Below are 12628 nucleotides of genomic sequence, written 5' to 3' on the forward strand. Positions count from 1 at the left end.
CATATCATAAGACCTTAGCAGTAGTTTTATTGGCACTAAAATGCCCTCCATAAGCCTGCTCGTGGCAGAAGGAAAGGACGGCAGATTGTTCCCATTCTGGAATGCAACATTGGATGATCTGATCTTGGCAGTACTTGAAAAGATACGGGTCATCCCAATGACAGTACTTTACTTGAGCTAGGAACTTCTTCCTCAGTCACAAGATAATTCACAACACTACAAAAGAAACGATTTTACCCGATTGACAATGACTGTCGCCAAAGGTATTACCCGACAGACCAAAACTGTCGTAAGGCCGTCGGAAAACGCTCGGTCAACAAAGAGTTCTGATGGTTATTATTGGTCGAAACGGGTCGTCGGTGTTGATGATCTTTGCCGACGGATATTCCTATGGCCTTTGACCGTCGGATATTTCTGTTGTCATTGACTGCCGGGTATGCCTGCTGTCATCAACCTTCGGGTAGTCCAGTTGTTTTTGACCGTCGGATATGCCAACTATTTTTAACCGTCGGATATATTTCTTGAGCGACAGTTTATGTCCGTCGGATATTAGTTTTTTTTATTAAAAAAAAATATTTGTCATCCCAACATCACATTCTTTCAAATATCCCAACATCATAATTATTACAAAAGAATTGAGAGAATCCCAAGACACTAATCATATTCCTTTCTCATTCAAAGGGGAGTCAAATGTCAATAGCAACAATTAAAATCAAAGATTTGCTGGTATCTAACTCTGACTAATCTTTCACTTAAAAGGATTGCAATGACATCCACCTGTTAAACAAATTGAAACAGTATAAGAACAAGTGTGCATCTAGTGAATATATTGCAAAGCTCAACATCACATTTCATGATCAATTTGACTAGTTCAACTCCTACTCAACAGCCACATGCAACTACAAGCACACTTATTGCTAGATGTTCACACAACACCTACACATACAAACGCAACACTAGGTATAAGCAAAAGAATACAATACAAGACATACAAATAAACAACACACAAAAAGTTCTGAAAGTTTAAAACAACCTATTCAACTGTTAAACCGTGGAGAAGATAATAAAGGAAATGTCGTATAAGTCTTAATGACAAGTAGCACCTATTATCGCAAGATAAAAAAGTTAATATTTCAACAATCAGCTCATCACCTAAATCATAATGAAAACATGTTGCTGCAAAAACCAACCCAACGCCAGAAATATAATGGGTGTCTTAAGATTTACTAAACAAGTGTGGTCAAGGATAAAGAGAGCCATGGGACTCATTACAGCAGTAGTGAACTATAACTTTAATGGTTTGGCTACTTAGGACAACAAGAAAAACTGAAACAGATTTTAAGATCACATTCGACCACCCCTTGACGTCCGTGTTAAACCACAAAAGAGATGGTGGTAATGACCAACACGATTCAATGTGAAAGAGTATCATACACAAAAAGAACTTACACTAGGATGACATCCTTAACTGTTGTTGCAATTGTTCAAATTATTCTACCGTTCTACTGTCACATATTGACCTACCAAATAGAAGTTCAAAAATTAAAAAATTTGAGACAAATCTTTATCATGTCTTCTATGATTAGAACCAATTTCTAAGTTAAAATATGAATTAGTGTGAGCCTTTCAAGCTTGTGTTACTAGTTCAATTGGCTGCAACAAGTCAAGCATAAATACTACAATAAGTCTTGGAACGAAAAATTACTTCAACATATAACGGAATGCATAGTAAATGTAGGAGTCTTACATAGCAAGTCGAAGTGTCGTACCAAAAAAAGCAAACATTGTATTGAATTCGAATCAATCCTTCACAATTTCCTATAAACCAAAAGAGGATATAAAAAAAGGAGTGGCCTAACTTTGAAAAATAAATTCAGAAATCACTAGTGTGCTCAATAAGCAAAACTAGTGTAACAAGTGTATATGCAAAACTAGTGGAACTATTAATACTGAAGTTGAAGTGAAAAAAGGAGGCTAAGAAGCCTTCACAGTTGGGTGGGTGTCAACTAATAAAAAGGAAACGTTTACCTCTTTGAAACCATGCTTCCTTGATCCTCATAACGCTATCAATATTCAATGAAATGGGATTAGAAGTTTCACAAATTAGATTGAACTAAGTTAATTTAACAGTTCTTTTTCCTATGATTCAACTGAGAAAGAACTAGTGTACTAGACCTGTTATGTTTCCTGCAAAGTGACTAGAATATGTAGCTTACTGAAAAGAATATGAACAAATCTTATTTTTAACTTGTCGTTGGGTATAACAATTGGTAACTAAAGCCCATTCTACTTAATCGGTTGAATTAAGACTTATCAGTAGGTGTTTCTGATATAGTATCTAGTTGTGATAACTTACGGAGTCGTATCAGTGGGTCTTCTTCTCGAGAGTTTCAGAGTACAAGCACTTTGATCAAGGGACTTTGCTGACTGCTTAATACCACTCACTGCAGAAAGCACTGCACGGCGAAGATATAAATTGGTCAAATTCGGACTATAAGCATTTGTATTGGATGAAAATAGCTGGTAGTCTATACAACTTACCCAAGATAGATGGAGTCAAAATTTCATCTCCAATCACCAAGGAACAGCCTAGAATTGTGACAAACAAGAGCATAACTTGAGCCACTTTACTTTTCTCCATCTTTTCTTTTATTTTTTGGGCTCTCCTTAACTGGTTTGATGGTGTATCTAGTCTATAATTGGATAGTTCCCTGTCTTCTGCTTGGTGATTAGGAATCAAGCTTACCTTCGCATGGCAACATATCAAGGAGTAGAGTGCAAATGTTCCACCTACAACACTTAAAACATATATATGACCTTCAATTCAACAAGAAAAATTTCTTAAAAGAGAACCAACAGTGAAGCTCACAAAGTAATTACTAAAGTCCACCATTTTCGAACCACTGAGAGATCAAAACAAGATCCGCAAGGGTGAAAATTAGAAAAACTTAAAAAATTTCAGCAAGATTCTAATTTAGATAAAACTATTTACATTATTCATAATATATCAAGAGCTCCCAAAGTATGTACTACAATTTTACTCATTCTATCACCAACTCAAATTCCACTCATTCAACTCAAAACAACAACACCATAGATAGTCATTTGATAATCACATTGGCAACAACTAGGACATGTCAAAATGATGCCAATGTGATTCTGTAGCACATGAGTCAATACATCCTTAACCTAGATTCGTACCATCTTCAAACAAGTATGTCTCATTGCTCTAAACATCTTAAGTCAATTTATATTTTTCCAACTCAATCAACAACAGAAATACCATTGGAATTTATCTGACAACATCTATACTCAACCCTACTTATTGCAAAATTATACATATTCTACATAAGCCATCCAACAATTAAAGATCATTTCATAAAAAGTACAGTCCTAAATAAAACTAGTTCACGTTATGACCAAGCACTCAACTGGCATGTTATTACAATAATCAATACAACTAAATCAGACAAGTAGATATGTGTAATCTATTATCAATGAAATACAGTTAAACACTAATAATGTCACTCCACAATTATATATCCCCTTATACAAAACAACAATACCATCGATAGTCATTTGATAGCATATTGACTCAAAAATACCTCCACAGGTCTATATCCCCTTATACAAAACAACAATACCATTGATAGTCATTTGATAGCATATTGACTCAAAAATACCTACTAAAAATGATATGTATTCTACCCAATTATTAAACATACCAAACACCCATCTAGCATGTAATTAACAGTATCAATACAAGTAAACCAGAAAAGAAAACACTATATAAAAGTCACATGCCAGAGATAAATTAATCAACGAGTCAAGTATTTATACCAATTTTTTTCCAAGAATTAAGATGTCTAGCCGTTTATCTAGTACGCTAAAGGCACATTAATGTTAAATTGTTTGCCTCATCATGCTAGGATGCAAGATATGTAATTATTATTCTGGATACTGTTGAGCTAAACCCTTTCAAAAATTTATTGTTTTCTACTTAGAATCTCATATTGTTTCTTAAACAATACAAGAGAAATGTCCTTGTTGCATACATTGCCCATCAAATTATCAAAATAGTAGCATATTCTCTAGAGATAACAATGTTCATTTCATAAGCTATCTACTAAAATGATACATATCATGCTTGAAACATCAAAAGTAAAACACACATTATAACCAAAAAAATTATTCCAAACAGTATAAATCACAGAAGCACCAAAAACGTAAATAAAATGTAAAAAAATAACTAAGAGTAAATATACCGAATTATTTCCATGTGATGCTGACTCAACAGGAGGCTTCAAATTCTGAACAATACTCTTACTCTCGAGATCCCAAATCTTGACACACTGCTCCGTCACAGCACATAGCCAATACCTATTTGGACTAAAACACAAAGCATGAATAATAGCACCAGCATCAAGTGAATACAATTTCTTAACCTCAGCTAAATCCCAAAGTAAAGTAACCCGGCCCATCTTTCCCACCACTAGCACACAAGGACACTGCCACGCTGCTATAGGACAAGGTCGATGAAAATATCACCTGTAATAAGCAGCTTTCTCTTCTTATCAGTCTTTTGACAAGGTCAGAAGGCATCCATGTCAAATTGCATGAACACACACAAAATATAGAATGGGTCATAAGCCTCAAACTAGCAGGAAAGAACACCAAACAATATGGGTCATAGAACCTCTCAACCAGTGAGATAATAGTGCTCTTTCCACAACCACTACTACCAACTAAAGCCACCACCTTGCCAGCTGGGATTGACAAGGAGAAACCCTGAAGAACCATCTTTTCCTCGCGAGATGGGTAAGCAAAGCTCACTCCTTGCATATCAATACTCCCTTTTATATTCTCAAGTGTTGTTCCTTTTGCTCCATAGTTTATAGTTGGTTTCCTTTGAATCACTTGAAAGACTTCAGTTCCTACAGCCTTTGCCTGGTTGAAGATTTGCATATCCGGGGCAGCATAAGTAAGAGATCTGCAAGTTAGTAGGGTTTGTTGTAAGTTTCAAGGGAAAACAATAGTCTATAGTAATTGTGAAGGACTGGAAAATTACATAGCAGGTTAAAGTCTCTTATATTGCATTTCTCGGAAAGTGTTTGTTAGAGCTTATTTGTCTTTCACCATGTGTTTGATAATTGATATAACTATTCATATTGACCCAAGCCAAATATTTCATATTGACCTTCAATCTTATGTGTTAGTAAGCAAGAGAATTATTTATTTTTCGTGTAATATCAGGTGTCTGTTTACCTATGCAGCGCAATAGCAAAATCAAGAGATATAACTTGTCAAAAGCCAGGACTAGAAAGGCATACTCGAGTTAATGTACATCCATAACACCAAAGAGAATGCTCATCACTGCAGCTATTGTGTCCCCTCCACGTGATTTCTTGGCAGCGACAGCAACTGCTCCAATCCATACCATTAAAGCCCAAGAACAGAAGGTTACTGATTGAAACATGCCTATTCCAATTCCCTTTATCAAAGCCTCTCTTTTGCTCAGCTTGACTTGTTTTTCCATGCACTCTGAGAAGGAATTTATTGTTGAATGCTCTCCAACAAATGCAAATACAGTTTTGATTTGAGATATTGTCTGCAAGACAGGCAACCAGGATGTCTTTCTCATTTTCTTTGTAAATTTGGTATATATCTTAAAGAAATGCTAGACATCAATGCAATGTCCTGAAGTTGTGGAACTGATTTAACCCTAAGATCTCTGTACTTTACTTGACTGCCTTGAAGAGAAAAACACGGTGAACCAAATCAAAACAGAAATACAGTCTTTGATGGGGCACTGCAAACAAGTAATGCATCACAAATAAGAACCTCTTTCTTTTATGGAATTGAACTAGTTTTGAGGCCTTTAATGGGCGACACCAACAAATACGCCTTCTATTTTCCATTTTAAATGTGTTAAACTCTAAGAAGTTAGATCATAAGCAGCACCTGTTCCACCATAGAAGTAGCATCTGATAGATATATGATTCTCATTGTTGATATGGCATTCATCTTCTTAGCGTAGGAGGCTCCAATGACAAAAATCATAGGAACCACCAACAAGGTAAGCAAAGCGACTTGCCAACAGCAGATAAAAGCAATCAATATTCCCACAAAGAATGTCGCTAAACTCGACAGGAAATGTCCCAACTGGCAGAGAAAAATTATACAAATATTTGTCAAGTAGGAACAATAAACACACTTACAATTAATTGTTGAAGCACTTATGATACTGGAAATATATAATATATCAGCAGTAATTTGACCTATGTTGGTTGGCAACTAGGCATTTTACATTCATTTTATGGAAATACATAAGCTTGGGATTCAAATTTGCACTCTGTTAAGCGTGTCTCACATATTCGGCTTCCCTGAAAGTGTGCCAAAGGAGTGAAAGACGTGTGTTAACAAAGGAGGGATCAGCTCGCATTCTGGATGTTGTCAGTAACACTGTGCTTAATTTAAAATATGAATTCTGAAGTTTTCAGGCTTCAGAATATGTTTTTAGGCTCCCAACATAAATTTGTTATTTATTTATTGTAGAAGCCAGCGATTCATTACATATCTGATAAGGTGAAAGTGAAAACATGGTAGAATAAAAAATTAACATACTGTCACTCAATGTTCCTGTAATTTTTGGTACAGACGCCGTTGTACTTTATATAATAAATCTGCAGTATTAAAATCATATATAGAAATATATGTCAAGTATGTGGATGATAGTCTATATATTCATGAACTAATGTTGTGGTTCCTTGTACCTTCTCGCCAATGGCATCTTGGATGACACTCATGTGGCTAGTCATCCCAGCAATTATCTTTCCAGTTGTTAAATCTGTATCAAAAGTCCCTATATCCTGACTTAACATAGCTCTAAAGAATGCAAGTCTCAGGCGAGTTGATTGTCGTTCACTAGCATACATCCAACATCCGATCTCTGCAAAATAAGTATTGGCAGTTGGCCACGGAATGCAATAATACACACAGTAAATTCAACAAACTCTCTGTGTCCAAAGCTTGAAGACACCAATATAGAAGCTCCATAAATATATAACTAAAAGGGGACTCTATCTCAAATTCAAATGAAGCAGAATCTAGCGTGCTAGTAGCATTAGAGCAAAACTCACCCAGTATCCCAGCAGGAAATGTCACGATGGCCATATACCATACAAAGGGAACAACTTGAAAGACTTGACGACAAAGATCAGAAGTCATTACAAGTTGGCTTAACTCGAGCTTACATGCATATATAGGACACATCAAAGCTTCAACAATTGAATACATAAAACAACCACTCTTTTCCATAATTAAATATGTTAACAAGTTAGCTGGAGTACGTATAACTGTGGTAATTAACTAAGCATCAGCATATATAAGAAGTAGTGCGCACGTATATGTACCTTGTAGAGAGCTTTAACCATAGCATCACTATTGTTGATATTGTTAATTTTAGGGTTTAGTTAAACCCTAAAATTTAACTAAACCCCAATTCATAAATAATCAAAATTTATTAGAAAATAATTAGATAACCCTGATTATTTACCTTGATGGGTTCAACCTCATGAAGTGTTACAAAACAACCTAAAAAATCACCGACAGAAAAGATTAGTAAATATGAAATCATAATTTGATTTTAACAACCAAAAAAAAGAAGAGGTTTAGTCTTTGGTTGAGTGTGAGAGTGATAAGTGAGAGAGTGAGTGTGGGAGTGAGGAGATTTGAGATTTGTGGGAGTGAGAGTGAGGATATGTTACCTTCTTGGAGTCACATGAGAGAGCCAGAGAGGGATGAAGCGGCCGACAGCAAAGTCGTGAGTGAGAGAGGGGAAATATATTTTAGGTTTTATTTTTTTAATTGTTATTTTATTTTTCCAAACAAATTTAGAGAGGGAAGACAAATTTATTTGCCGCCTGATAATTGGGAAAGATAAGCCGATGGCCAAAACTCGTAGAATATTAACTATTATAGAATATTCATACTGTCGGGAAATTATAATGTATGTTGGAAATAACCAAGAACCGTCGAGCTATCCCACCGTTAGTAACTCTCATAGGACCGTCAGCCATATCTAAAACATGTGAAATACCATTGGAATTTACCCGACAGATGGCCAAACAATATTAGACGGACAAAATAAGCCGGAAACTTTCAATAGATAAAAACCGTCGGATATTCTTTATGGTGTCTGTCGGGTAAACTCATTTTTTTGGTAGTGCAATATCAGCATACCAGGGTGTAAAGAGGATCGCATAGAGGTGTTCATCAGGAAAAGAATATAAAATGGGCTCAGAATCACCATCACTATCATCAGTTAACCTAGACAGGTGGTCAGCCACTACATTTTGAACTCCTTTTTTATCTTTTATCTCCAAGGTGAATTCTTGTAGGAGGAGAATCCATCGGATCAACTTCTGCTTAGCATCCTTCTTCACGAGAAGGTACCTAAGTGTTGCATGATTAGTGTAGATAATGGTTTTTAAACCTATTAAATATGGACGAAATTTGTCTAAAGCATAGACAATGGTTGAGAATTCCTTTTCAGTGGTCGTATAATTTTGTTGAGCCTCATTAGAGTTTTACTTGCATAGTAAATAAATATAGGTCCCTTATCATGTTTTTGACCTAGAATAGCGCCAACAGCGTAGTCGCTGGCGTCACACATGAGCGCAAATGGTTTTGACCAATCAGGAGGTTGGATTATAGGTGTAGTTATTAAGGCGGCTTTCAACTTTTCGAAAGCCTGCATGCATTCCGAGTTAAACTCAAAGGGTACATCTTTTATAAGAAGATTAGTTAAAGGTTTAGCAATTTTTGAGAAATCTTAGATGAATCTTCTATAAAATCCAGCATGGCCTAGAAAGGCTCGTATGTCAAGGATGTTTCGTGGAATAGGTAGAGTAGAAATTTTGTCTATTTTAGCTTTATCTACTTATATACCATTTTTAGACACAATATGACCTAACACTATTCCCTTTTTAACCATGAAGTGACACTTCTCCCAATTAAGGACCAAATTCTTTTTCTAACAACGCACCAATACTTTGGATAGGTTGGATAAGCAATCGTCGAAATAATCTCCATAGAGGAAAAAATCATCCATAAACACTTCTATGAATCTCTCCACTATATCACTGAAAATGTGTAGCATGCAACGTTGAAATATGGCAGGTGCATTGCAGAGACCGAAGGGCATACGTGCATAGGCATATGTTCCAAAAAGGCAAGTGAAGGTAGTCTTTTCTTGATCTGATTCATCAATTAAAATATGAAAGTACCCTGAATACCCATCCAAGAAATAATAATAAGCATGCCCTGCTAAACATTCAAGCATTTGATCTACAAATAGCAGGGGAAAATGATCTTTCCTGGTGACGGCATTTAGCTTCCGATAATAATTACAAATCCTCCACATTATAGGAACACGTGCTGGTATTAACTCTCCTTCCTTGTTACGGACCATAGTAATCCCAAATTTCTTTGGCACCACATGAATAGGGATAACCCATTCACTTTCAGATATGGGGTAAATGATTCCAGCATCCAGTAGTCTCAGGATCTCTACCCTTACTACCTCTTTCATAGCTGGATTTAACCAACGTTGTGACTCTCTAGAGGTCTTGGCATTCTCTTCCAGGTGAATCCGGTGGGTGCAAATCTTTGGATCAATTCCCTTTATATCATCAAGAGACCAACCAATGGCAAAACAGTGTTTTCGAATCACTCTAATCAAGCTCTCCTCTTTCTCTTTTGACAACTGGGATGAAATGATGATGGGATGTGTACCATATGTATTAAGATAGATATATTTTAGGTCAGGAGGGGGAGGCTTAAGAGCAGGAGTAGGTGTTGTGGGTAACAATGTCTCTACAGGATCCTATTTTTCTATTGAAAACACATGGGCTGGTGATGTCTCTTTCTATTCAAATAACTCATCATCTGAAGTGCATAAGGGAACTGATTCCAAAGCTACCGAGGTATCTTCTTTATATTGATCCATGTCGAACTCTGAATCTCTTAAGGATAAAAACTTATGCACCTCATTTTCTGGGAAAGTCTGGTCACAGTACTCTTGCACTACATTGTCTATCACACTAACTTCATGTCTTCATCATCTAACTCTTCTTCCATCTGCTGTTGCATCATCTTGAAAACATTGACTTCTACTAAGAGGTTTCCGAAAGACATGGTCATAAATCCATTATAGCAGTTTATGAGGGCATTGGTAGTTGCCAAGAATGGGCACCCTAGAATGATGGGTATGACATCATGAGCAATTTCGGTGTCAAGGATGACAAAATCAATAAGGTAGAAATTTGGCAGTTGCCAGGATCTTTGTATTTTACGATTTCGTTGGTCTCTGTGAGGGATGGAAATTATTCTGTAAGGAATGCATCTTTTAGAATGTTAGTTTTTCTTTTGTTGGTGCACATATCCTTAAGAAATTTGGCATGCTTGGGTAAATGTTTGATGGTATCGAGAAATAGCAGATTTATGGTTAGGCTTTTGAATGTTTCTCTAATTTCATCAAAATTTTCATCCTCCTTGGGTGTCATTAGGCGAGCTGGAAAAAGTACCTTAGGTTTGTATTGTCTAACTGGGTTAAGTGGAGGCATTGATGGTTTAAGGACTGGAACATTACTAGGGATATGTGGAGGTATTTGGTTTGCAATTTCCGGTTCTGGTGCTGGAATGGTTACCTCTACAGGTGTAGGATCTTCTAGTAAGACTACTTTGTTATCAACAATTTTGCCAAATCGTAACGTTGTGACTGCCTTAATCTCTTGGGTTTGAAGGTTTTGAACTTTTTGGCCTGGTAATGAACTTTTATGGGTTTTATCTTGGGCTAACAAGTTCAGAGATTGCTGCATGGATGCTAGGATTTGGGTTTGTTGTTGCATGACATATAGCATTATTTTGGTGGACTTATCTGTTTGGACACTAGTTGATGGTGCAACGGGGACTAGGTCTATTTGGTTGTTAATAGGTGGGTTTTGATAGTTCTGGTTAAACTGGAATGGAACCAATGCTTTATTCTGATTGTTATAGGTACCTTGTCCTTGTCCTTGTCTTAAGGTATTTGTTGGTTTGTTGAAACCTGGTGGTGTTTGGTTTTGTGGAATGTTAGTCCATGTGAAGTTTGGATGTTGTATCCATGGTGCATTGGGTACATTGAAAGCACATACTTTTTCTCGCTGTGATGATAGGTTTGTGATCAAGGGACAGGTGGTATCTATATGATTAAAGCCTAGACAGAAATTACATGGTAAGGTATTTACGTTCATGACAGAATGAAGGGTTTGGTCTTTTTGTTTGGTTGTGAGGGCATCTATCTTTCTTGTGAGGGTTTCAATTAGGGTTTTGATTTCTAGATCTGATTCCACCTAAAAAATACCACTAGCCTTGGTTGTACTGGGTTGGGATGTTTTGGAATTGTTTATGTCGCCCCAATGGGTATTCTTTTCATCTTGGTTTTCAAGAAAGGTTAAAGCTTCGGTTGCACCTCTATCCAAGAAATTACCATTACTCATGATGTCAAGGGCTACTTTGTGTTATGGGAGAAGGCCTTTGAAGAAACATTAGACAGGAGTGGATTTTTCTAGTTTATGGTGAAGACATGAATATAGTAGTCAGAGAATCTATCTCATGCTTCGGAAAATGTCTCACTTGGACTCTGTCTGAAGAACTGTATTTTGCTTCTTATCTTTTCTGTTTTCTTCGGCGGAAAGTACTTCTTCATGAAGGAGAACACAACATTTTCTCATGTATCGAAAGAGTCGGCCTTCTGTGAGAGAAGCCAAGCGTGACTCTTGCCAGCTATAGTGAAAGGAAACACTCGTAGCTTAACCTGATTGTCGGTTACGCCTGGATAATGAAAGGTATTACATACTTCATGTATCTGACATAGATGCTCGTACGGTAACTCGTGTTCTAACCCATGGAAGATGGGTAGAAGATTGAACATGTTCGGTGGAATCCCAAAATTACTTGTAAGCGGTGTGAGTCGTATACAAGATGGAGGTCCATCTTGCAACGGTGTGTAAAAGTTAGAGAGAGGCTCTTCAGCTTGCATTACTTCGTCAGCTATCTTAAGAGATGGAGGACTAGAAACAAGAGCTTGTCTAGATCGACGAACTCTTCTACGTGAGTAGGTTTTATTCTTACTAATACTAGAAGTGCCTGAACGCAGTATCATACACTTTTAGCAAGACCCCAAAACTATCCTAACATGCACAAATGGTGCAATGTATGCTTAAGCAATCAAAATTCGTTTTTGCAGGTATGGAGTTTTGAAAACTTTGCTTTTGGTATATAGTTTACTATGCCCTATTCAGAGGAATAGTTAGGCGAGTAACTAGGATGGCTCTACTACATGTCTTAGAAGAGTAGGCAATCACATCACCAAGTGGTGTGCTACCAAGAATCTCACTCACGATGAATCTGGGGGAGGGGAGTGAGGAAGGTAGTTGGTCCACCGGAATTTGGTAACTGATTACTCTAAATCCTTGTGGCTATATTTTTGTCCTTTTCTGGAGGAACGTGACTACTTGGGCTCTAGTTGATTGATTTTAATTAAATTTTTTGGTCTAGGGATTTCAAGAATCAAGCAATGTCCAAT

General features: G+C 36.7%; 1 protein-coding gene across 1 annotated transcript; it reads right to left on the reverse strand.

The window, feature by feature from the left end:
• Positions 1 to 575: 575 nt before the first annotated feature.
• On the reverse strand, positions 576 to 8005 carry LOC147494240 (uncharacterized). The gene is made up of 12 exons (XM_086568580.1): positions 7767 to 8005; positions 7556 to 7593; positions 7140 to 7248; positions 6774 to 6949; positions 5962 to 6162; positions 5743 to 5809; positions 5438 to 5608; positions 2542 to 2790; positions 2357 to 2456; positions 2029 to 2063; positions 1748 to 1818; positions 576 to 777 (listed from the first exon to the last, which is right to left on the reverse strand). Exons 3-12 carry the CDS (start codon positions 7225 to 7227, stop codon positions 694 to 696), a joined length of 1242 nt encoding a protein of 413 aa, XP_086424706.1. The 5' UTR covers positions 7228 to 7248; positions 7556 to 7593; positions 7767 to 8005; the 3' UTR covers positions 576 to 693.
• Positions 8006 to 12628: the final 4623 nt, after the last annotated feature.

The sequence above is a fragment of the Coptis chinensis genome, chromosome 6 (genome assembly GCF_015680905.1).
Source record: "Coptis chinensis isolate HL-2020 chromosome 6, ASM1568090v1, whole genome shotgun sequence".
NCBI classification, from domain to species: Eukaryota; Viridiplantae; Streptophyta; class Magnoliopsida; order Ranunculales; family Ranunculaceae; genus Coptis; species Coptis chinensis.